The 27773-nt window shown below is 31.6% G+C and overlaps 1 protein-coding gene across 3 annotated transcripts in view; it reads left to right on the top strand.

Moving 5' to 3' along the window:
* The window catches only part of LOC127702491 (perlucin-like protein), a 28369-nt gene extending 921 nt beyond the window's left edge, over window positions 1-27448 (top strand). The window contains exons 2-6 of one of the 3 annotated variants that reach the window (XM_052206706.1): window positions 822-964; window positions 1590-1702; window positions 2229-2310; window positions 5417-5649; window positions 27349-27448. In XM_052206706.1, the coding sequence (XP_052062666.1) occupies window positions 832-964; window positions 1590-1702; window positions 2229-2310; window positions 5417-5649; window positions 27349-27378 (591 nt within the window). In that variant the 5' untranslated portion in view covers window positions 822-831 and the 3' untranslated portion in view covers window positions 27379-27448. Of the gene's footprint in view, window positions 1-821; window positions 965-1589; window positions 1703-2228; window positions 2311-5416; window positions 5650-6818; window positions 6915-27348 lie in introns of those variants that run through there. The other 2 variants (XM_052206704.1, XM_052206703.1) reach the window with 2 other exon arrangements.
* Window positions 27449-27773: the final 325 nt, after the last annotated feature.

A 27773-nucleotide genomic window follows, 5' to 3' on the forward strand; every position in this document is an offset into this window, starting at 1 on the left:
ATCCACCTGTCTGTAAGGGATCTACACGTATTAATAAGAAGTCACGTTCATCTTAGGATTAAAATTAAACTGAAATATTCATGACTAACGCGTGTATTACTTGTAAGATTTTTTTTGTGAAAAGAACCGCAGGATAGTGCCACGCTATCTGCATGTTAAAGAATTGTAAGGGTTCCGTAGGTAGCATGTTGCAAAGCAGATGTATTGCCCCTTATTCAACTCTGCCAAGTAGTTGTCTAACTTTACCACGCACGTCATCACAGTCAACCCCATTGAGAATCGTTAATTTGTTCTCATGCTAAGAATGCTTTTAATATTGCAACTGCAAAACATGAAAAATCAACCAACAAATCAATTACATAAATTTATAGTTTATTATATCTATCAGTTTCTAATATACAAATGTGATTAGAGACTAATTTGGATAAAGCATTGCAGCTACCTAAAAGCATTATAACTTTCAATTTTGTCCAAAAAAATCAAATTTAAAACGCTTTTATGATCGTTATTTGTTTCTTTCACTACCAGTTGTAGAAGAGATTAAAATCACTATTCTGTGCCAATCTACAATGAAAAAAAAAAAAATTAGACAACATTCTTCAAAATGAAGCATATATCTTGATATTTTAATTTCTGTTACAGAAATTCGAAATTAATTAAAAAACGGTAAGACAAATTCATTGCATAATATTTTTAAGTTTACAGCTGACAATATTTGCACAAACAAATTAATTTGTCTGTTAAAATATTTGCTCATGATAACACAATTCGGACTCAAAAAATTGATTCCTTAATTTGAATAAATAATCATAAATTATTAGTTTTTACAGGATGTCCCTTTCTGTAATTCTGGTTCTATGTTGTATATCTGTGATCGAGTCGAAAACATGTGACAGATCCAAAGAGAGATCAATGATATCTGAAATGCGGTCATTACTTGAGGCCTTCGAAAACAAGATAAACGGTACATTTACATTATCGATCTTTGGGAACTAGACAACATTTAACAAAATCAAGCAAAGCTTCAGTTTGCACAAAGTTGAACAATCATTAACTAAGAGTATATAACGTATTTGCAATGTTGTTTTATTTTTCATTCAGGTTACTAATATAATTTTATAATTTCTTTTTGTGCTGAAAAGGGGGGGGGGGGGGGGGTACTTTTTTTTTTAAAGAAGTATTAAACTAAAAAGATTTTCAATGTTTTTAAAGTTCGTATAAATCCCTTAATTGCTTATTGTTGATAGTAGTTTTTATCAGCTATATGCCCTATACAATTAGGATATATGGTTTGAATGCCAATGAGACAACTATCCACCTGAGTTAAAATGAAGTGGATATAAGCAATAATAGGCCATCGTGCGCCTTCAATAATGAGAAAAACCCAAACCATATACGACATATCTGAACCAACAAAAACTGTTGCACTACAGTCTTTAGACATGGAACAGGCACATAAAGAACGTGATCGGGTTAAACATGTTTGTGAGAGCTCAACCCTTCCTTAACCAGGGACAGTGGTGTTTTTTTTTTTTTTTTTTTTTTTTTTTATATATAAACTTATGAATGTTACTATATTTGTTTAACAGACAATTCTTGCAAGTGCACGTCTAACCAAGAAGAGTGTCCAGCCGGTTGGAAGAAATACAAGAATCACTGCTACTTTTTTTCACCTGACGCAAAAACATGGCATGATGCTGCCGTATGTAATTTCTTTACTTCAAATAAATCTAACAGCGGAAACTAATAAAGTGTTAACAAATTTTCTTGCGACTAGTTAGTTCAACATTATCATGCGCTTTTCTAACATTAAGTAGGCTTTAGATAATTATTTCTCTATTGAAACTACTTTATTTTGTTGACAATACATGAGACCTATGTGTTCCAAAACCTGAAAACATTTCAATAGCTTTTGATAAAAAGAAATTACCTCTTTGTAAACAATTGGCTAAAAGTGTAGAAGCATTAAAAACTGATATATAGAAAATAGAAGATGTACTCATGCAACGGTTATCGTTTTTATTTCAATTCCTATTTTTCATCATTTCACTGTGATGTCAATACCTTGTATTGTGATAAATAGTTCATGAATTTGAAGCAGATAAATTAGATTGAGACTGCACCGAATGGCCAGAAGCTGCGATTTAAAACTATGGTGTAAAGTAATTATAATGATGTTCATGCTTTGTTATTATCCAGGGTATAACCTTCTATTGCTGTCATTCCAGAAACAATGTAAAAATATGAGAGGTTACCTCGTGAAGATTACAGACTCAGCAGAAAACTCGTGGGTTGTTGACATGATTACTAGTAAGTACATCTTACACTTATGATAAGACACACTGTTACATTATAAAACACATTTTTATTAAAACCAAAATTCAAGAAAAGAATGATAGTATCTTGTTATATAATTAAAAGGTAAAAAGTACCGAACTCCAAGGAAAAAATTAAAATGGGTAGGTTCCTTATCAAATGGTTAAATCAAAAGCAATGAGTTATTAAATGTAACAAACATTAGATGTTTTAGATAAATTACGTGCTTTTGGTGGTCCTTTTGATTCGGTTGACAGTTTTGACTTTTCCACCTTTTTAGCTCACCGGGGCCCGAAGGGCACCATGTGAGCTTATGCCATCACTTGGCGTCCGTCGTCGTCCGTCGTCTGTCGTCGTCGTCGTCCGTCGTCTGTCGTCGTCGTCGTCTGTCGTCGTCGTCGTCGTCTGTTGTCGTCTGTCGTCGTCTGTCGTCGTAAACTATTTCAAAAATCTTCTCCTCTAAAAACTACTGGGCCAAATACCTTCAAACTTTAACTAAATGTTCCTTAGGGTATCTAGTTTATAAATTGTATCCAAAGTTTTGATCCATCGACAAACATGGCCGCCATGGCTAAAATAGAACATAGGGGTCAAATGCATTTTTTTGCTTATATCTCAAAAACTAAAGCTTTTAGAGCAACTCATTGTTGGGTTGCTGCCACTAAATTGGTAGTTTTTAGGAAATTTTGCAGTTTTTTGTTATTATCTTGAATATTATTATAGAAAGATATAAACTGTAAACAGCAATATTGTTCAGCAAAGTAAGATCTACAAAAAGGTTTTAAATTGTCAATTGACCCCTTAAGGAGTTATTGCCATTTAAAGACAATTTTACACAATTTGTTCATCAAGTTTGCTAACATTTAAAAATCTACTCCTCTGAAACTACTGGGCCAAATACCTTCAAACTTCATCTAAATCTTTCTTAGGATATGTAGTTTATAAATTGTATCCGAAGTTTTAATCCATCGACAAACATGGCCGCCATGGCTAAAAATAGAACATAGGGGTCAAATGCAGTTTTTGGCTTATATCTCCAAAGCTAAAGCTTTTAGAGCAAATCTGATATGGGTAAAATTTTTCAATTGGGCAAGATCTATCAGCCCTGAAATTTTCAGACAAATCGAACAACCCATTGTTGGGTTGCTGTCACTAAATTGGTAGTTTTGAGGAAATTTGCAGTTTTTTGTTATTATCTTGAATATTATTATAGATAGATATAAACTGTAAACAGCAATAATGTTCAGCAAAGTAAGATCTACAGAAAAGTTGAATGACCAAATTTGTCAATTGACCCCTTAAGGAGTTATTGCCCTTTAAAGACAATTTTACAAAATTTGTTCATCAAGTTTGCTAACATTTAAAAATCTTCTTCTCTGAAATGCAGGTGAGTAATTCAGGCTCTTGAGAGCCTCTTGTATACCACACTTCCGATCAAACTTATCAAACAAAAGTTTTCCTTTTTAAGTAAATCGTCGTTTGATAAATCTGATTACAATTTTATTTGCTGTAACTCAAATAAAGCCTTTTTTCTCAAATGAGAAAGGTAAAAATGATAGATATACTAACTGGAGGTGTGATTAGATGATTAAAGCCATACATTTATTCCATTTAATTGATAAATTCAACAACACTTACCACTATCTTGATGATACTTTTTCGTTAAATAATCAATAATTAATTAAATATACTGCTGAAATTTACCCAAAGGAACTTACCTTAAAACAATCAAATATTAAAAGCAATAAGTGTCCCTTCCTAGATTTAGACATTTCAGTTTTACACCAGATACTCGACACAAATATTTACGACAAAAGGGATGATTTTTCTTTCCCTGTTGTTAATTTTCCTTTTTTGGACAGTGATATTCCTTTGGCACCGTCTTATGGTGTTTATATATCTAAACTCGTTCGCTATGCCCGTATCTGTGGTGACGTTTTGGATTTCAATGAGCGTAATTTATTTATTACTGGTAAATTATTAAGTCAGGGATTTCGTTACCACAAATTACTTAAACCTTTACTAAATTCCTCCATAGATACAAATATTTGGTTTGCAAGTTTGGCTGTATCTGTTTCATGTTTTTCTCTGACTGTTAATGACGTCTTTACACTAAATCCATTGGATGTTGGATATGTACTGATTGATATATTAGTCTTAGATACATGATTTCATTTATTTGTTGTAATTGGCTTTGAAGTAGCTGTCAGTAAATGCGAGTACACTCATATCTGTACTTTGTGTCTTTTGTTGTTAGGGTTTATAAATACCATGCCACATTCGGTCTGTGTTTTTGTTAGATGTTTTTCTGCTTTGTATCGATCTGATGAGTTAAGCCATTTTCAACTGATATCTTTATAGTTTGTTCTTATGTTGTGCTATAACACCACTGTCCCAGATTAGCGGGAGGGTTGAGCGTTCAAAACATGTTTAAAAATGCCACATTCTTTATGTGCCTGTCCCAATTCAGGAGCCTGTAGTTCAGTGGTTGTCGTCGGTTCATGTCTGTCATATTTGTTTCTCGTAAATTGTTTTGTTATAAATTAGGCAGGTAGTTTTCTCAATTGAATTGTTTCGTATTTTTCAGGTCGGGGCCTTTTATAGCTGTAGGCCTTACGGTTGCCTATAATTGCTTACATCCACTTCATTTGAACTTTGGTGGATTATTGTCTCATTTGCAATCATTCCACATCTCTTTATATTTATATTACAGAAAACAGCCCAAGGCGTCCAATGGGTCTTCAACGCACCGAGAAAAACCTGCACCCGGATCGGTTTTCAGTTGGCCCCTAAACAATAATGTACACTAGTTTAGCGAAATTGACACCACATTTAACTCGAACACATATAAATGAACCAACTTTAAAAAAACAATAATCCGAACCCCAAATAAAATCATGTGTTGGTTACTTAGTATATTATTATGAAAACGTTTTTATTGTTTAAAATTCTTGTAACACAGACTATATGACAGAATCGTGTTATTGGTGTATTTTAGTATGAAATGCGAGTTCCTTTTGATTTGCATAACTACACATGATTGTATGTTTATAAACTTACAACTTTTCCTATAACCTGTGATTATTATTCCGGAAAACAGAATCGGTTAAGCACCATTATGGCTCTTGGATGGGAATGGCAGACTTCAAGACAGAAGGAGACTGGAGATGGGTTCATGACTCTTCTAAGGTTCGTTATTCCCAGTGGTATCCAGGACAACCAGACAATTACGGAGGAGAAGACTGTGGCCATTTTTGGTCCGCCGTTAAGTATAAATGGAATGATGCACCATGCCACCTAGATAGAATGGGGTACATCTGTGAGTGTTCACATGTAAGTTTATTATCATACAACGCAGTTCCCATTTTCATATCTATATTGTTTATTGCTTTTCTTATGGCCAGAAATGTTTGGTCCATTGATATTGCAATTGAGCCTAATTCATATTCTAATCATCGTTATCAACGTCATTTTTTATATAAAATATCCTTCATTTAAATTATTACATTTTAGACAATAAATGGCTGAAATATTTAAACCAAATCTCCCATTACTCTTCCAACATGTTCCCCTTGAGTTTGGGTTGAGTAATGGTAAAGAAATAATAATGCTGTCATTTTGTTCATGTCGTTAATAACAAGGAAATTACTTTTTATAATTGTCGTAACCAGAAGCCTATCCTATTTATCTTAATTGTGACATCATTGAATGCGAGTTATCATTAACTTTTTACTTGGGATGAGTGAGAGGTGCTTCTAGTGAAGCAGTTTAACAATCAAGAGCATATGAGCTCACCCACGGATGCCGGCAGGGTTCGTGATACCCAGTCTTATGTTTTCTGTGTAGTGTTGCCCTTTCGTCGTTTTTTTTTTTTTTATGGCCATGGTTTTTTTTCTGCTTTTCTTCAAATTGTGGTATTGATTTACCTTTGGTTTAGTCTGCCTCTTTTTGTGCTGTCACTTTTCATGGTACTGATAATATAGAATGTAATTTAATGCAGTCAATGTTTATGGTGTTAACAACAATTGATGCAGTCACTTTTCATGGTGCTTATATCATTTTTTTCCTGGCACTTTTCATGGTGTTTGATAACATTTTGCTGCAAATTTTCAAGGTCTTCATTCATAATGTTAGGAAATTTAGTATGTCAATTTTTAGGATGTTTTACATAGACTGTTATTTAATGCAGTAATTTTTCGTGGCGTTTACAAGAAGGAGTGTAATATTATAAAGTTATTTTTCATAATTCTCACACACTTTGTCAACTGCTTAATGTTTTGTTTGATAATTATCAATATAAACTGAATTGATTTTTAATAATTTCGAAAACGATCATTTATATATTTATATTGCTATCAGATTACTCGTTGGATATTCGGAAGTAATCTAAACACGTGATCTTCAAGTCAAGTATTTAAAAGAAATACTATTTACGATGCAACTGCACTGACTTGAGAATATAAATAAATAAAGACATAATTTTTGTTCTTCTTTTTCTACAGGGATCGAACTGCCGTCCGATCAATGGATGAGAGAAACAAGAAGCCAGTGGAAGATAGATTATAATATTAAGTTTCATTAAAAAAATCCAAACAAAAGGAATTTTTCATTTAATCTCATTAGCATACACAGTGTATAAACCATCATATAATGTAAAACTTTTTAACCACTAAAGTGCTATTTTTTACAAATCAGCATGATGACAAAACAAAATGAAAATACCCGTAAAATAAGTACCCATAATGTTTAGGTTAGGTTGTTGGCTACAAAAATATTATGATGCCGGTACTGAAAGTCTTACTATGACATATAGTTTAATGAAATAATAAAAAGCGTCTTCACACAGCGAAATCTTTATCTAGACTACATAAGATCATACTTTCGTCCCTAAGTATATACGTCGAATATACTGTTACGTAATTATCGCGCTAAACGACGTTAAAACGTTTACAAATTATTAGAAAAATATAAAAAAGAAGATGTGGTATGATTGCCAATGAGACAACTCTCCACAAGAGACCAAATGACACAGAAATTAACAACTATAGGTCACCGTACGGCCTTTAACAATGAGCAAAGCCCATACCGCACAGTCAACTATAAAAGGTCCCGAAATGACAATGTAAAACAATTCAAACGAGAAAACTAACGGCCTAATTTATGTACAAAAATTGAACGAAAAACAAATATATAACACATAAACAAACGACAACCACTGAATTACAGGCTCCTGACTTGGGACAGGCACATGCATACAGAATGTGGCGGGGTTAAAGTATATAAAAGAAAGTGATTTACAACACCAAACTTCCACCGGTCAATATTTATATAAACAACGCCACAGTTAAAACAAATGGAAAGAAATAACCATTGCTACTCAAGCCGACATTTGACGGATGCATGATTATTTTTTAATTAACTGTCGCAGATACGTTTACAATTTGTGGAAACACAAACAAAAATTATTGTGAAAGTTTGTTAATATCTAACTATTATTAAAATCAAATTTGGCGAGTACTACACAGAAGACTTTGTTTCCCCTTATCTAGCAATAAACTTTAGCTAGATATTTCCAGTAAACCCTTGTGAAAATGATATATTCATGTTTTTTATGTGTTTATAATTATTCTGGTTACTAAACATTTTATCTTAGATTCCTAATTTTTCTGAATCGTGTCATTGTTAGGATCAGACCTTAAATGGTATGAGTGTTATACGTAGTTTCGACACAAGGCGCGTCAATTATGCACAATGAAAGCTTGGGACGTGATCACACTACTATTCCTAGAACAGATGGATGACATTCATAAGTTCGGAATTTAAGTTAAAGTATAAAACAAAGGTCGAATTTCAGCTGTACCGTTTTTACGTCAGGTATACGCAGGAGTTTAGCTTACATATAAGCCGGGCTTGCCACAATGAATTTTACACAAGTTCTCTTCTTTGTTTAGTGTCTTTGGATTGGAACAGAGACCTCATAAGTCCAGTTCAATATGCCAAACGTTTCCTTGGCAAAACAATATATTCTGGATACTTACATTCGTGATACGCCCTCTTTTTGACACTTAAACATGTATTGAATATAATTCCACATCTCTATTGTAAACAGCTGAACAAATTTTTATACAATAAGACAACTGTCTTTTGTTGGACTGAATTAGTTACTTTTGTTATTTTTGTTGTTGGGTTGCTATATCTTGTTCTTGTATTTATATTGATGGGAGATTCTGTTTGTCTGTCCGTTCATTCGTCTTCCTTCTGTTCCACTTTTGTATCCGTAACTGCTCCTGAACCGCTTGTCATAATTGTATCAAACTTACAAGGAATCTTACTCCATGATGTACGTTTGTATCTCCTATTTTGTGTTTTGAGGCGAATTATTTTTGTCTTACCAAAACTTAGCCATTGCTTTATTTAAGGTTACCATTTATTTTTTCAAATCCCTTAAAACAATTAATTCATACTTTCTGACAATCCTAACTATATATAAATCCATTATGCACTTCCAATTATGCGTTTTGGTCCGTTTTGTGAAGGTTTCCTTAAGCAAATTATGGACCTTTAAGTGGCGGGGTATAATTTTATGATTTAGCTCGCAATACTTTTAGCTTTTTTCCTTGATTTGGTTTTGTTCATGACAAGACCAATAAATAAATGCAAAATCAGACTGTTATCTAAAAGTGTTACATGTATATGGACATGATGGATGTTCGCAAAGTTTTATCACATCTACCCCAATATTTATATGAGCTCATACTTTGTGCAGTTGAATCCATAAAAATAGTTTTCCTGTGTTTAGAGCGTATGTTTATATAGCTGATGTGACTGAGTGGCTAAAAAGTGAGCATAATTTCTAAATCTTAAAGGTGTTGGTTCGAATGTTCTGTATATTGGACCAAAAACCCGATAAAGCTTGTCCTGTAATTGTTTCACTGCTATGACCATGATGGTTAAAATCAAAGGGTTTTCTCTTCCTTCTAGCATTTGAATATTAAAGCATCTTCACTATATATTTAAACTTTTTCGACAATTGTTTATATATATTCATAAAATTTAAATTTCATCTAGCAACGCTAGCCTTTTTTGTTACACTTACACATGTTACATACAGAATGAATTCTCATATCTAACATGCTAAAATGAATGAAATTTTACACATGTAGGTTTTCTGCAAACAAATTTTGGTTTAGAAATTCACTAGGGGAAATTGCCCATACCTCTTTATTAGACCAATTTAGACCCAAAAAATGTGTCGGTTCGATGTGGCCCCAATATGACCCCCTATTTCCCTCTGAAATTTAAAATCATTATGTAATGACTATAAGTGCACTATCCTCGTGCCTGATGTTTAAAGATTTAGGGTGTTGAACATCTTTTTTTACTGATGTTTAACAAACAAAATGATAGCACATGACATAATGCCTATTAAAAAGAATTTTTCGCTTTGTTCGTTATCTAAGGATTAGAATAACAGATATATATATTTATTTATTACACAAAAGTATCACAATCAATCATAGTTATACTATTTACTCAATAGAAATATGCCTATTTCAGAAAAATTTACTCATGTTACTGTACGGAGTGGTACATTGTACATACGTTTGAATTGATTATTATTATATATATGACGATATATAACTAGTGTCAATTTCCTTTTTACCAGATTAAAAGAAAACAGTAAAAAAACAATAATTTGAAGGTTATTATGTCAACATAAACCTATAACAGTTTTATCATACGCACTTTCTGTTAAGTGTGACTATAATTGTTTTTTTTTTAAATTTATATACAATGTATATAGCCAGACTTAAAATATTAAAATGCAGTTGAACTCATTAATACTTAAAATAATTTGAAAGTTTAAGAATAATCCACATTTTGCGTTAGAATATGCACCATTTGGAGGTCCTACAATGTAGTATAACTCGTGAGGTTGTAAAAATAGCATAATCGGTGACCGCAAGACAACGCGGCAACGCGAGATGAAGGAACTAGTGAATTTACGATATCAAAGCAGTTTCAGTTTTCAACCAATGATGTATGACGTTCTAAGATGGTATGTGTATATGTCTTTTTGAGATACTTTAAAACGGTGTCGACGAAAATTTATCAATAACAAGTTAAAGATTAAAATGAAAAGCTTAATTTATCCTGGCCTTAGCAATTACTAGCATCTTCCTCGGATAAAAGGACATTTCATGTCGAGAAAAAAGAGAGGCGAAATATACCATAGAGATATTAAAACTCATGTCGAAAACAAACTGATAATGCCATGGCAAAAAAAAACGAAAAACGACGAAAAGACAAACAACAGTACGCAAAACACAACATAGAAAAACTACAGACTGCGCAACAATAACCCCATCATACCCTGGTGGTGATTTAAGGTTCTCTGGAAGGGTAAGCAAATCTTGTCTCAAGGTTGCCGTCCTTGGTATGTTAAGACTAACTAAGATAGCTCTCCAGAAAAATCGTTAATTAAAGGTAAACATAACTGAAAATGGCTAATGATGTAGAAGCATTGTGTAGAAAAATGACAAATGATAGAATTAAGAGGTTGATTGAGGGCCTACATGGTGTAGACGCAGAATATAGCAGTGAACTTAAAACTCAAAATCAAAACAAAGAAAAAATGGCGTCCTATAGTGAAGCACTGTCCGGAAAAAATAATAACACAGAACAAAACAATGACAACGTAATCAATACAAATGATAATCAACCCAACTCAACTTCAGCTTCAACTTCAAGTAATTTTGTAAAACCCATATTTCTAAAAGATAGTGACGTGCATGGTTCTATGAAACCGGAGCGGTCTATGTGGATAACCAATGTCGAAATTTATAAAGCTGTCGGAGAAAAGGTCCCCGCGGAATGTATTAAAGGCATCCAACGCATTAGAGAAATGTGGCGTATCTACATGGATAATGAGGAAGACAAACTGTCGCTGTTAGTGCAAGGTATAAACCTCCGTGGCAGGCAGGTCCCCTTGCATTCACAAAACCCTCATAATCCATCTAACTTATTACAACCTGATACGATACGCATAAAAGTGAAAAACGTTCCTCTCTCAGCGGATGATGGACAGATTCATCGTGCCTTAACTTTACAGGGGTGTAATATTCAGGCATTTTCTCGAGAAAGGCTCAGGATTGATGGAAAAGTAACAAATTGTGAAACAGGAGATAGGTTAGTGATCAGTAAATTACTTGAAAAACCCATTTCAAGAAATCTTCAGATTGGGAAGTACTTAGCAAGAATTTTTCATTCAGGTCAACCCGAGTTTCAGGGAAGAGCAAATTTAGTGAGCTACGAAGGTGTCAAAAAGTGTCACAAATGTCTCAAACCAGGTCATGTAATGTACAATTGTCCAAATGATTGGGTTTGTAGGATATGTAACATAAGTGGACACAAAATGATAGACTGTCCAACAGAACTACAGACTCATAATGGCATGGAACAAGAAGTCAATGATAAACATGAAGAGACAAATACAGAACAAGTTTTAAACGAAAACAGCAAAGATGATGAACACACAGAGGTCAATGAAGACGAACCTGTAACAGAAAAACAAAGTAAAACTAAAGAGAAGCATAACACAGGAAAATTGGGCTCTAAAAAAAGTGGAACGAAAACAAATGACGATAATGCTGTAAGGTCACAGCAATCTCTTGACAAATTCATGAGAACTCCAAACAATCAGAGAGGTCTTGGTTCTAGGACTCATAGTCATACACCTCCAACACCACCAGAGGCACTTCATGATAGAACAAGTGACAGTCATGGACCAAAGAAAGCAAAAGCAAAATAGTAATCAAGTGTGTTTAACATCATAACAATCTTAAAGTCTTTTAAAATATCACATTTTTTATCACACTAAAAATACTAAAAAAAATATAAACAATGATAATGCCTCAGCTCAAAAACAGAGTTCAAAATATGTTTATGTACCTCCAACAACATAACAGATCATTACTATGTAACTATATTAGTTTTTATTGTTTTTTTTTTATTATCTGTGTGTCTTATTTTAGTATATACCATAACTAAAAAAAAAACCAAAAAAACTTTGAAAAGAAAAATGTTTAAGCTCAAATGTAGAGTAAAAATGATTGATGAAACAAATTTAATGAGAAGTACAAGATTGATGTCCAAAATATTATATGGTGTTGTATATAAAACGATAACCGTAAGATTGGTTATGAAAATGAACAAACTATGTCTTGTTGATATAGAGTATGTTAATTTTTTCAATTTTGTTGTTAACATCAAACAGCTGATATACTGGTTTTTCCCAAAGTTATTTTTAATTCTGTGTACATGGTATGCTATAAGTAGACTACAAAGAATCGAGTTTAACAAACTATGTATGCCTTTAAATCAGACATATAGGGAAAACATTTCCCCGTATTCCATTATTTTTTACTACTGCAATGGTAAACTAAAGGTATATGTGATTTCATTTAAAATATTTGTATTAGACGGGTTTTTACCAAATGTATTTAAAGTAACACTCTATGAACACAAGAATACATGTAAATTAAAAAAAATCGACGATTGCATGCGTGACGGTTGTACTTTCTATTTAGAGAAATACGAAAGAATAGAAAATAATAAAACAATCAGAAGACTATTAAAAAAAGAAACCATTATATATACTGGAACTAATAACTATAAAATAGTAATAAAAAATGTCTTACCTTGTACAGGATTACAGTTACCACATGAATTTTTGATATTACAATATTTATACGGGTTTTTAGTTGCAATTCATTTTACCACAACACAAATGTGTACACAAATTTCTCAGCAACAAAGCTCCAAATTACAAAACATCACTTGTGTGTCAAAAGATATTGAAACACCTTATAACGCTAACTTGTCGGCTTGTTTCGTGTTAAATCCAAATGCAATAATACACTACAAAAACATCCACTTTAACGCTGATAGTCGAGCACTTTTAGGTTATTTATACACACAAAGGTTACGGAATTTCAATACATATATATATGAATTACTATCCAAATTAATAATGTCAGTACTACAGTTATTATTTATGATAACATTTCTAGTCGTGATACTACTTAAAATACACAACAAAAACACGTGCCTAGAGGGCCAACTTATCTTCAACATGAATTTAAATAGTGTAACAAGGTCACGGATAGGTAAACATACAGACAAGGCTATGTATAATATCGTTAAATATAGTTGTAATTCGTATACCGAATTCAAAGCATATTTTAATTGTAGTATTTTGTTATTGTTTATGTTGAAAAGAAAACAAATCATACTTCGATGTAGAAGTATTGTAATGTATATATTTCACACTGTAGTATTTTTATTTAACATGTTTGAAAATTGAATTAGATAACACAATATGGTTCAGAAAAATTTAATAAATGTATGTAGTCTCAATGTAAATGGTATAAACAATAGAAATAAAAGAGAGAGGGTTATTGAATGGTTAAAAGCTCATAAATGTGACATTGCTTTTTTGCAAGAAACGCATTTTGACGAAAATGTTAGTAAAGAAATGTCGAAACATAAAGATTTTAATATTTTCTACAGTCATGGCACGACAGCAAGTAGGGGGGTCGCTATTGTAATTAGGAGTAGTTTAAACGTTACTGTTATTAATGAAAATCGAGACACTGACGGGAGAGAAATTCTGCTCAATATACAAATTGACGACACAATATTCACTTTGGTATGTATATATGCACCAAATTATAAAGCATCTAGAAATACGTTTTTTAAAAAGGTAAGTGATAATATAAAGGAATTTGGTATCGGTATACCGATAGTTGGGGGAGATTTCAATGATACTTTAAATGTTATAGATAGAAAAACAACACGACCAAATAGCCAGATTTCAAAACCAGTAAATAGTTTGAAATTAATGTTAAAATCAAACAAACTAATTGATATTTGGAGATGTTTGAATCAAAGCGTTCAACAATTTACATGGCGAAGGAGGGATAAAACTCAGGCAAGTAGAATAGACATGATATTAATTGGCTCAGATTTCAAGTCATTAGTAGAGAATTGTAAAATTAAACCAGCTGTAATTAATTCTACTGATCATCAAAGCGTTTTCTTAAGTATTAGAACTGGTGTGTCAGAAAGAGGAAAGGGATATTGGAAGATTAACAACTCTATTTTAAAAGAGGAAAAATACAAAGAGCTAATAAGTAATCTTATTCATAAATATACTAATGGAAATAATAATATGGATTGTCAATTATTGTGGGACGTTTTAAAAGTAGAAATAAGGGAGGTAAGCATAGCATATTGTAAAAATAAAGCAAAAGCAAACAGAGAACTAAGTCGGGAACTAGAAAAAAAACTGGAAGAGAGAAATAGGTTAAGAGATGCATTACCTCAGGAGGATGCATATTTAGATGAAGAAATAAAAGATTTAGAATTAAAAATAGGTAAGATATACGAACAGAAAGCTAGAGGTGCACAGGTTAGGTCAAGGGAGAAATGGGTTGAATATGGGGAAAAAAACAATGCATATTTTTTAGGTTTAGAAAAACAGAGACAGGTAAAAAAGTCGATAAATAAACTGAGTGACGAGAATGGAAATACAACAACAGATCAGGCCGATTTATTAACAAAAATTAAGCAATATTATGAAAAACTGTACAGTTCAAAATGTCAAAAGAAAGATTTAGTCGAAAATTATATTTGTGAAACTGAATTAGAAATTAATTCAAATAACGTTGACAAATCAGTTTGTGACGGAGAAGTAACAATGGAAGAATGTACTTCAGCTATTAATGCAATGAAATTAAATAAAGCACCAGGGCTAGATGGTCTTACAGTTGAATTTTATCAGATGTTTTGGGAAAAAATAAGATATTTTCTAGTCAAGGTTTTAAACACTGGTAATGAAAAAGGAAGTTTATCGCACTCACAACGTACTAGTATTTTGACATTATTGTTTAAAAAGGGGGATCATTTATTGTTGGATAATTATAGGCCAATTTCTCTACTAAATGTAGATTTAAAACTATTGTCTTTTGTTCTAGCACAACGCTTAAAGAAGATACTACCAAAAATTATTAATGAAGATCAAACAGGGTATATTAAAAACAGATTTATTGGTTTTAATTTGAGACAAATTCAAGATATTATTGACTATGCGGACGCATATTCGATTGAAGGGGCAATAGTTTTTGTAGATTTTACTAAAGCTTTTGATTCCTTGGAATGGGATTTTATGTTAATCACTTTGAAACATTTTGGATTTAATGAATCATTTATAAACTGGGTAAAAACATTATATACTGGGTTACAAACTTGTGTTATTAATAATGGATGGATCTCAGAAATATTTCATAACTCAAGAGGAATAAGGCAGGGGTGTCCCTTATCAGCTCTTCTTTTCGTCTTATCCGTGGAGATCATGGCTTTAAGACTTCGAAAAAACAGAGATATCAAAGGGTTCGTAGTTAAACTAAATAATAAAAATCATAGCATTAAAATTTCTCAATTAGCTGATGATACGACTTTATTTCTCAGTAATAAGAAAGAAATCAAAGCTGCTATGAATGAAATAGAAATTTTTGGATCATTTTCTGGGTTAACTTTGAATAAAAATAAAACAGAGGGTATATGGATAGGAAAACTGAAAAATAGTAAAGATAAGGTAGCCGGGATTAATTGGACAAATAAACCAGTCAAAGCATTAGGAATATATTTTGGTCATAACAGAGAAGAATGTGAAAAATTAAACTGGGAGAATAAAATTGAGAAAATGGATAAATTATTTCATGTATGGGGAAAACGTAATTTAACTTTAATCGGGAAAATTCTTATTATAAAAACATTAGTTTTACCACTTTTCACATTTCTGGCAAATGCCTGTACAGTTCCAGACAAACTTAGAAAAGATGTAGAAAGTAAATGTTATAAATACATCTGGGATGGTAAACCAGATAAGGTTAAAAGAAATACCATGATAAAGTCATACGAAGAAGGGGGGTTACAAATGATCGACATACAAAGTTATTTTATGTCTCTGAAAGCATCTTGGGTAAGTAAACTCATTAGTAATGATATTTCAAACTGGAAGTTGATTCCATTAAAATATCTCAGTGTGGTGGGTATAAATTGGTTGATTTTTAAGATGAATTTTGAAAAGAAGAAAATTCTAGAATATATAAAACACATCCCTGAATTTTATAGAGAAGTATTTAAATGTTGGGTAATATCAGGTGGTGGACAGACAAAAAAACCTACCAACTTCACAGAAATAAGAAAACAGGTAATTTGGGGGAACAAACTGATTAATTTCGAAAATAAAACCATTATTTTTGAAAATTGGATTAAGAGTAACTTGATATTTGTCAATGATATTATAGATGACACTGGTAATATATCTCAACATTTTATTCTGCAAAAATTAGACTGCAAGAATAATTGGATTGCAGAAATAAATATTTTAAAAAAAGCCATCCCAAAAGACTGGCTTCAGATGTTAAAGTCTGAAAATTCTATTAAAAGTATTGTAAATATTCCTAGACAGAAACTGATCTGGAAAGGAAATTACATTGAGGCTTCAAGCTTTTCAACAAATATATTATATAAGTCAATTTGTAAAGATAAAATTGAACCATCAATTGGTGTTAGCAAATGGATGCGTATTTTACAAATTAATGAGAACCTTAGTATTAACCAACTATATGTTTTCATGTTTCATTATTTAGAAGAGAATAAGTTAAAAATATATAGATGGAAACTTTTACAATTCATATTACCAACAAAACACTTATTGTTTAAATGGAAACAGAAGAATGACGGTCTATGTAATGTATGTAACGAAGAAGAAGATTATAACCACTTTTTTATTTCTTGTCGATTTTTAGAAAAATTTTGGAAAAGTATTTATGAGTTAATGATAAAATCAAATTTAAATTTTAGAATATCGTTAAAGCAATTAGTCTTTGGATATAAAATTTTTGACAAAAATTATTTTGGTCTGAATTATTTCCTAACAATTTTAGGTTTTTCTATTTATAAATCATATTATGTATCTAATCAGAAATTGACAAATGTAAATGTTTATCAAATTTTTGTTCAAGAATACATTAAAAGATATAACGAAAACAGAACAATGAAATTTAATCCATTACTTAAGTCACTAAAAAGAAGTTTAGACGATTGAATAGAATAAAACATAATACATTAAAATGTTGTAAAATTGTATTTCAAGAAATATATACATATTATTATAATATATACATATATACCAGCAGCTGACTACTAACCTGGGTAATCAGTGGAATATAACAGGATACATCAAGAAATGCTTGGTTTCTTGGTGTAACAATGTAACAAGCATATTTGGTGAATAAATATATAATGTCGTTAAAAAAAAAAAAAAAGATAATGCCATGGCAAAAAAAAACGAAAAACGACGAAAAGACAAACAACAGTACGCAAAACACAACATAGAAAAACTACAGACTGCGCAACAATAACCCCATCATACCCTGGTGGTGATTTAAGGTTCTCTGGAAGGGTAAGCAAATCTTGTCCCACATGTGGCACCCGCTGTGTTGTACAAACTTAAATACATATTGACTAAAGTACATCATGAATTTACACAGATACCTTGATAATGAATTTACTAGATAAACGTAGAAACAAATATTTTCTAAGACCTCTCAAGTTTTGTTAAAAGGTATTACTTTTACTGATTTAAATACGTATTCGTTTTGATGTACTGCCCATTATTTTGGCTCTTGAACAGTCTGTAATTTCACCAGTAATGTAATCTAAAATCGATCCCAAAACAGGTTTGAATCTTCTATGTGACTTTACACATTTATTTCCCGTGCCTGAGGGAGATATGAAGATTTGTTCACCCAATAAAATTCATATTTCCCGAGGGCCCAGCCCGAGGGAATTATGACTTTTCGAGGGTGAAGAAATCTTCATATCTCCCTAAGCCAAGGGAAATGAATGTTTTATTCCACTGCTTATACTTTGTTTACAACTAAGTACCTGAACATAAAACATTATTATAACTAAACACGACATAATTTAAAACATTGATAAACAGTACTGATCAAAAAATAATTATCTATTATTCAAGTTTTAATTTTACGACTGAAATACTTTTGAACACGATAGTGACTTTACTATCGCAATTTAAAAACGTTCAAAACGTACTTACAGTAACCGCGCGTAACGTCGAACGAGCAAGTCCCGACGTTCAGAGTGGAATATGATACTCAGAGGGGAATATAAAGATTTGTTCAGTGTCACGTGGAATGGTCTCAACCAATCAAACATTGATTTAGCTATCAAATTTAACATACAGTGGAATAACAAATTATGTTCTACTCGAAAAATATCTAGCCCAGAAGAAGCGAAGGGATTTTTTACATGATCCCTAACATTTAGGTTTTTGCAAATACGAAAGTAGAGATGTTACATTTTTTTTGTAACGTTTTTTTTTTAACTCTCGAGTTTTTAATGATATTACATATGAACATTTATTATAATTTTAAATAGAACTTTTTGATAGAGTATATGTTAAACTAATTCCTATAACAATATATAATTTGTATGCAAAAACCTTTTATTTTATGGATTGAAATGTGTATAAAGCGACCATGTATATTCCCACTGAAAGGCTCCTGACAGACTGTCATTGCATGAAATTATAATCAATGACAATCACGATAAAGGTAAGACGTCCGGTATTACCAACAACATACTGGTATACATATAACCAAGCTGTTATGAATTATATTCTAATACCATTGTGCACCTCCTTCATTGTTTTTATTCTGATTTACAATTGGAATCCCTTAGTAATTCTTTGAGCGTAGTTTATCATGGGTAACACATTAAAAGTCTTAAACTCCTTCTACGCTCCTTATTTGAATTTAATCAATATTTACATAGAGATTTTAACCATATACCTTGTGCATCCTTTTATTTTGTTTCTCTATCCGAATTATTTTTGAGGGTTTCCCTCAACAAATCCTAGACTGCAAGGGGCGGGATATCGTTAAATTAAGTTTGTTCGTCGTACCACTATTTAGTAATGTCATACATGTCTGTGTTTTAGTCGTCGGTGACACGGAAATTGTAAATTTTTACTATTCATTCTGATTTGCAAGTTTTTTTATATACTTTTTCCTCATCTACTGATTGAGACAAACGTTAAGGGAGACGGTAGAATATTTAAAAGAATAATTAAATCCCTTTAAGCGTTTTAAATATGCCTTTCTGATAATATGTTTGTCATCAATGGTGGTTCCAGTTATCTATAAGTTAATGACATATCTTTGTAATTTTTTGAAATACTGATTTTCATGTAGACCTACATGCGACTGAGAGCTTGATATAGACACCTGTCTTGTTCAAGTCAGTATATTGATTTATAAGTGTCTTCTCTTGGCGTGTTTTATGCAAATACGTTTGAATATGTATTTCTTTAAGTCTTTCATATTCAGGGGCCTCGGTGGCCTAGTGGTCTAAGTAGTTACTACTGTAATCATAAGCCAGTCAACACTGAGGTTGTGAGTTCGAACTCCGCTCGTGCAGGTGCACTCGACTTCAATCTTAATTGACTAGGATTGTCAGTTTTCCTATCGAAGGTCGGTGGTTTTCTTCGGGCTCTCCGGCTTCCTCCACCAATAAAAACTACCCGCCACGAAATAGCCCAAAAGTGGTACTTAAAAGTGGCGTTAAAACACCAAAAATCAAAATCAAATCCTTCATATTCATGCAGCCTCGACCGATTTAAATACGAGGCCTATGTTTCGAAAGCTCTATGCTTAAAGCATGTTAAAAAAACGCCAAATTTTTGGGTTACACAAAAAACACAAAAAGCAAGCATAGACACCGTCATTGTCTTTAGGTTTAATGAATAATTCTAAAATGTTTATAGTGCTACAACATTTGTATTGACTTAAATAATTGATCACTGATGCTAAATTAACGTCAAGTAGCAAACATTGCATGATATCCAGAACGAAAACAAGTGAAACCATAAATTGAAAAAAGATTCTGAAATAGCTCGACCCAGATCGATTAAATTTGAACTGGTAAACACAGAGCACTTTCACAGTAACGAATCATAATACTCAGGATGTATGTATTTCAAATTAAATGGCAATTATTGTTTAAATCAAAATCAGGATATAGGATAGGTTACAAAGTTAAAAAAATATATTTTTTGGGAAATAATGGGTTGTAGATATTTTACACTGTACTACCGTAATACCATATAGTGACAGGTGGATAACAGGAAGTTAAACACGAAAACAAATGATAAGGTTGCATTGTTTCTAAATCATAAACCAATATTCAGTAGCAGCTTTATAACTTTACATCAAAAAGCAGAAAGGTAAGTTATAATTTTTATTTACTAATCTATAGTCATGATTTGTTATAATTTCGTTTTAATTTAATCAAATTAAAATAAAAAAAAATATACAGAAAAACAAACATAAACAATACCAAAATCGATATATGAACAGGTGTATTTATAAATTTGTTTGCTTTGTAAGTGTGTTTTATTTAATAGAAGTTGCCTTTGAGTGATGAATCTATCATTGTTATTAATAACACATCCTATATATGCACGAGAAAGAAAAAAACTGAGAAATAGTTAATATATATATTAACCGATTCAATGATTGCTTCGTATCTATTTACGATCTAATAAAACACCCGTTCACAATTACACCATATACTCGGTTCGTAAAGAATACCTTGCAAAAAAGAGAGAGAGGAGACTTAATTTACTGATTCTGTGCCAACCTTCAGCAACTCATTCAAATTAAAGCACTTTTCCTAATATTTCATTTATATAACATAAACTTCCAAATTCTTAAACGTAGAAGTTATGTCTCTATGAGATGAAACATAGATATCGTACCTGGGAACCAGTACGTAAGGAAAACAAAATATCTATGAATATCATTTATCTCTCCAGAAGATGTGTGTTTTGTGAAACAGCTGTATTTACAAAGTGCAACCTATAGATAGGTGACTGAAAGTATTTGCCTCAGCTATAATAGTTTCTGTCTTTTAAAATATAGGCTCATGATAACCTGAATATAACTCAGAGAACATTGATATTTTACTTTGATTAGTTTTTACAGGATGTTCTTTTCTGTATTTTTGGTTCTGTGTTGTATTTCTATGATCGAGTCTAACACATGTGATATATCTAAAGAGAAATCAATGATATCTAGTATGCTTCAGTCCACAGAAAAAATGATGAAAGGTAAATTGAAACTTTTAATTATGGGTACTTTTCAAAGTTTAATAGAAACAAGCAAAGCTTCAATTTGCACCAATTCGACAATTCTTAAAGATAATATCTTAATCTCATGTTGGTTTATTTTTGTTAGATATGAAAAAAAGATGTGGTGGGGTACATTTATTAACGTAGATTTCAAAGAAAAAGGTTTTCAATTTGTTTGCTGTTCGTTAAAATCAATACTTTAATACTTCTTGAACAGTCGGAAATGAAACAGCTAAACATATGGTTTGAAAGTGTTTTTCATATTTATGCATTGTTAATTTTATCATTGAGCCACAGGTCTTGGTATAATGCTTAACATATTTATTTTTAACAGACTCTTGTAAGCTCATGCACTGCCTATGAGAATTGTCCAGCCGGTTTGAAGAAATACAAGGAGCACTGCTACTTTTTTTCACCGGACAACAAAATATAGCATGATGCTGCAGTAGGTCACTTCTTTACATATACTTATATAGGAAATTATTCACAAATTTCATTGCAACTGGTCACTTCAATTGTATCAAGAGCTATTCGATCATTTAGTAGGTGTTGGGTCAATATTTCTCTATTGCAAATAAGTACTGGATTCAGTTGACACTACTTAACACCCACAAGCCTAGATGCAATATTGTAATAGGTTTTGATTAACAGAAATGATCCTGTACAAGAATATTGGCTAAATAATGAGTGTTTTCGGGTTATATTTAGGAGCATTGTACAAATCACTGTAATTTACTACTACAATAATTACTAGTGTTTTTAGTGCAATTGTTGGCATTTTGTTTTAAGTCTATCTTTTCGTCTTTCATATCTTCTGTCAATTATATTTGTTAATGTATTAAATATTTCATAAATTGTATGCAAATATATAAGATTTTAACGTTTACTGAAAGGTCAGAAGAAAACATTAAAAAGTAATGATTTCATGGTTTGTTAATGTCCAGGGTATAAAGTTCTATTTCTGTTATTTCAGAAACAATGTAACAATATGGGAGGCTCCCTTGTAAAGATTGAAGACTCAGCAGAAAACTCATGGGTTGTTAGCAAGGTTTACGGTAAGGATAGTTTATACGTATGATAAGACACATCGACACTGTTACATTTTTGCAACACAGCTGTATTAGAAAAGTGACAAAATAGATAAATCACAAGTGGGAGAAAAAGTGTGTAAAAATAAACTGTCAATTTTCAATATAGAACCGAAATTTATTGGAAAAGTGTGATCGTCTTTTATAATATCAATTAAGGTATTATATGGGAGCAATAAGTACTTAAAAATTAAAAAGTGTATTTAAGTTTGGAAATATACCAAACAATACAAAATAACGTCACCCAGGATTGTTTTCACGTTACTTTGTCAAATTTATATGTATTAAATAAAGGGAAAGATTATTGTGTGACAACAAAATGACAGAGCGTTTAAAACAAATAAGTGAAATTACCAAAAATTACCAAGAAATAAAAGAAATATGATTTCGTGTTCAAGCTACACAAGATTTTTTTCCAAACCACACTCTTGATGATACACTTCATACTCTGTTGATCACTTTCCTGCCAAAATATATTATAATACCAACTAGTGCTAGTTAAAATATTTGATAAATGACAATTGTTGGAATAACATGTTTACCATTTTTTATTGAAGGTAACGCTTATCTCAATACATTGAAACATTGATTTTTCGCATAAGTCAGTTTACTGTATAGAAATACTAGTATGTATCATACTTTTATTTTACAATTTTAATCCGGAATTATCCAACTGTCGTTTTTTACGACTAAAGATGAACAAAAATCAACACTTGGATGAATGTCATAATAAAAACATGTGTTATTGTTATTCTTATTATTATTATTATTATTATTATTATTGTTGTTGTTGTTGTTGTTGTTGTTGTTGTTGTAATGTCCACAGAAATGTAAAAATGAGTTTAAACGTTCCGTCAATTAAGCCAAATTTCTGGGTTCACAAATAAGTGTTGTATAAGTTTAAATTCTTAACGAAAGATAGTTCTGAAAATTAATAAAATTCCAATTCAAAACTGTGTGGTGTTTCATTTGAAAACCTTTGTATTGTTTCAAATTTGGTAACACAGAAAATAAATGAAAGTGTCGTATCATTGATGTCTTTTAGTATATAAAATAAGGATATGAAGTATGTTCACGTGTAAGTTCATTTTCATTTGCATAAATAATTGCCTTTTTATATACTGACAACTTTTACTATAATATGTGTTTATTATTGCTGGAAACAGAATCGGTTAAGCACAAATATGGCTCTTATATAGGAATGTCAGACTTTAAGAAAGAAGGAGTCTGGAGATGGGTTCATGACTTTTCTAAGGTTGGTTATTCCTAGTGGTATCCAGGCGAACCAAACAATACTGAGAGTTCTGGAAATGAAGACTGTGGTCAATTGTGTGCAGTCTAAAGTTAAGTATAAATGGATTGTTGCACGATGCAACCATGAAAACACAGGATAAATCTGTGAGTGTTCTCGTGTAAGTTTATTATCATACAATACAGTTCCCGTTTTCATTTCTATGTTTGTTTATTGCTTTTCTTATGGCCAGAAATGTTTGGTCTACGGATAGGATTGAAATCAATCCTCATTCATATTCATTCAGCGTTATAAACGGCATTTGTTAACTAATATATCCTAAGGCCACGCCAAATTAATACCTCGTTTGTCGGATTCTCCGCGTGTTGTGAAAGGTCGACCAGATAAAAAGTGCTTTTTACAAAAAACTTAACGTAAAACATGAGTGGATTATAACTAGTTACAGTAGTATCGTAGGCAAACACATCAGTAGAATATGATTTGGGCAATTCTTTTACCGATTTGTTGGAAGTGCTTCGTGGAAGACCACAAACGTTCCTACAATTTCGACCAGGAAATATGACAGCAATTTTTTTACCAGCTGCAATAACCATCCCTAAAAGATCGTCGAACACAAAACAGACTTATCCTTTTCTGCAAAGTCATACACGGTCAATCCAACTTACCATCTGTTTATGATGATCTGATCAACTGGAAAAAAACATCTTAGACAACCAAGAACATGTATTATGAAATTATGACCAACATTTCTTGAGACTGCAAACAAAACCAAAAACAATTAAAGATTGAAACCTACTACCACCGGATATTTTCACAAAAATTCAAACAGAAGAAGAACCAGCTTAAACCTTCAGTGATATTGTAACAGTAAGGGGCGTCTCACTAAGAGAAGTAATTGACTCACGCGCGGTGTAGTAATATCATCGTATACCTATCAAGATCAAACAACAAAGCAACGACGCCACCGAATTGAAAGCTTTAAATTATGACAATTTAACATGCATAAGAATAAATGTTAATCCGAATGCTAATGGTACATGAATTGAAATGGCACCGCAAATGAAACTAATATATTGTTGACTTTTTTTTTATCTATTTTAGAATAAAGGTTTTTCCTTGAAATTTTGAATCTTTTATAAGTATCATCAGAAAGTCATATTGAAATAAAATTGAGAATGGAAAGGGGAAATGTGTCATAGAGACATCAACCCGAACAAAGAGCGGAAAACAGCACAAGGCCACCAATGGGTCCAACACAGCTAGATAATCCCGCACTCGGAGGCTGGCTTCAGCTGATCCCTAAACAATAATGTATACTAGTTAAAAGCATGGCATTTGACAAGAATGTTTTTGTGGTAATTGAATCTTTATAATTTCAAAATCTTCTAACAATAAGAATTTGTTTGATTGTCAATGAGACAACTAGTTCACGGTATGGCCTTTAACACCGAGCAATTAACACATGCAATATATATACCTGGTATATAAATTTGATTGTTATTAAATTCTACAGGTAAGCAATGACTTAAGTGGAATGTATTGAAATGTTTCTTTTGTTTGGTTAGTATTTAGCATCTGATGGGTTCATTTGAATGGTATAAATTGGTTTGGTTGTTGAAGGACAGTCCTTTATTAATTTTCAGCTTATTTTATAATACACAAAAAGTTATGGTTGTATATACATGCTTTATACACGCATTAATGCTTCGCATACGTTTATTTAAAACAACATGCAATGCATCCGATCCATTTGAACTATGGTGGATAGTTGTTTCATTGGCATTCATACAACATCTCCTATTTTTATAATGCATCAATTATAATTTTCATTAAACATGGATGCATGCCTGTTCAAAGCTGTTGCACTTTGCATGTGCAGAAGGATCATATTTATTTGATCTGCTGACTACACAAAGTTGTACGTTTTGCTACAAGTTAACCATATTCTACTTGAAAATGTTGTGAAATGATTAAACTGGGTGTCAGAGAACAAATTGAGGGGCAAAGTAGGGTAATATAAGAACTAGGATATGAGATATAAAAAAATATCAAGCACCAAAATTATGGAAAATTTCTAATCGCTCACTTGCTTAAAAGTCTTTTCATAGATATTTTTTTTTAAATATTTCAAAAATAATATCACTCGCTAGTAAAAAATTCTTTCGCCTGCCAAAAATCAAACTTCCAAAAAAAAAAACAAATGAAAAAATTTCGCTCTCTCACTACCTTTTTTCAAAGGAAAGAGTCCGAAGAACTAGAAATTAATTTGGTGTGGCCTTAAAATGTAAATTATTCGTTATGTGGACAATAAATGTCTGATATCTATAAACCAAATCTCCCCATTACTCTTCTAATATGCTCTGGTAAAAAAGGGGATAAGCTGAGATAACGAAAAAGTAATGAAGTCATTTTTACATGGCGTTTATAACAAGGATTTTTTTAATTGTCATAGCGACAATCACTTCCTATTTGTCTCGATTGTGACATCATTGAATGTGACTTATCACGTATACTTGTTCAGGGTGAAGCTGGACCTCTTTAACAATTCAGCGTAAAATGAGATAACCTACGGATTTTGGTAGGGTTCGTGTTGCCCAGTCTTATGTTTTCTGTATAGTGCTGTATAGACTGTTGTTGTTTTTTTCGTCGTTTTTCTTTTTTGGCCATGGTATTTTCTGTTTTTCTTCAAATTGTTGTTTTTGATTGTCCATTTGGTATTTTCTGTCTCTTTTTATGCAGTCACTTTATATGATGCTGATAACAGGGAATGTAGTTTTATGCAGTAATTTTTCATAGTGTTCATAACACTTAATACAGTCATTTTCTATTGTGTTTAGAACACTTTTCAATGTCTTGCTACAAGTTTAAGAATAGGAATTAAGAATGTTAATTTTTACGATGTTTAACAGAGAATGTTATTCAATTGAGTAATTTTTCGTGGTGTTTACAACAAGGAGTGTAATAGTATTAAGTTACTGTTCATACTGCTAACAAACTTTGTTAAGCTAACTGCAAAATGTTGCCTGCTTAATTTTTTGTTTAGTATTATAAATATCAACTGAATCGTTTTCTAATCATTTTGAAATACATCATTTAGATATCAATATTGTTGTCAAATTACTGGTGCGGAAATAAACTCTAAACAGGGGTTCATAAAGTCAAACACTAAAAAGACATATTACTCGCGGAGCAAACTCCACTACAATATTTTATTGAACAAAATACGAATAATTCAAAATTTTAAGGTTTATATATAATAGCTTCATTTTGCAAAGTGAATATATGTTTGTAATCTCTGCTAGTAATTTTTCATGATTAATGTCTTAAATTTCCTCCGATACACATGCCAATTTGTTATTGAGAATAAAGTATATTCAGACATACTAATGTTTTCTTCTTTTGTTCCTAAGGGACCGAACTGCCGTCCCTTCAATGAATGAGAGAGAAACAAGCAGCCACTAGAAGACAGATATATTGTTCACTTCATTAAAGAAATCTAAACAGAAAGAATTGCATTTCATCTCCTATATTTTAAGCATAAACAGTATATTAACTATCATATTATGTAAACTTTGCTTAACACTAAAGAGCCACTTTTACAAATCAGAATTGTGACAATATACAAAAAAATACCACAATTAGCATCCGGAAAGTTCTGGAAAGGCTATTAACTACAAAAATATTCTCATGACGTACTGAAAGTTTAAATTTCACGGTTTGATATTTGTAAATACAAAAAAAAAAACACAATAGAAGAAAACAATGGGGTAGAAACGACCATTGCTACTTAAGTTGACTTTTTAATAATAAATAATTTTTTTCTTAATTACTTGAC

This window comes from Mytilus californianus, unplaced genomic scaffold, assembly GCF_021869535.1.
Source record: "Mytilus californianus isolate M0D057914Y unplaced genomic scaffold, xbMytCali1.0.p SCAF_5, whole genome shotgun sequence".
In the NCBI taxonomy this organism is placed as follows: Eukaryota; Metazoa; Mollusca; class Bivalvia; order Mytilida; family Mytilidae; genus Mytilus; species Mytilus californianus.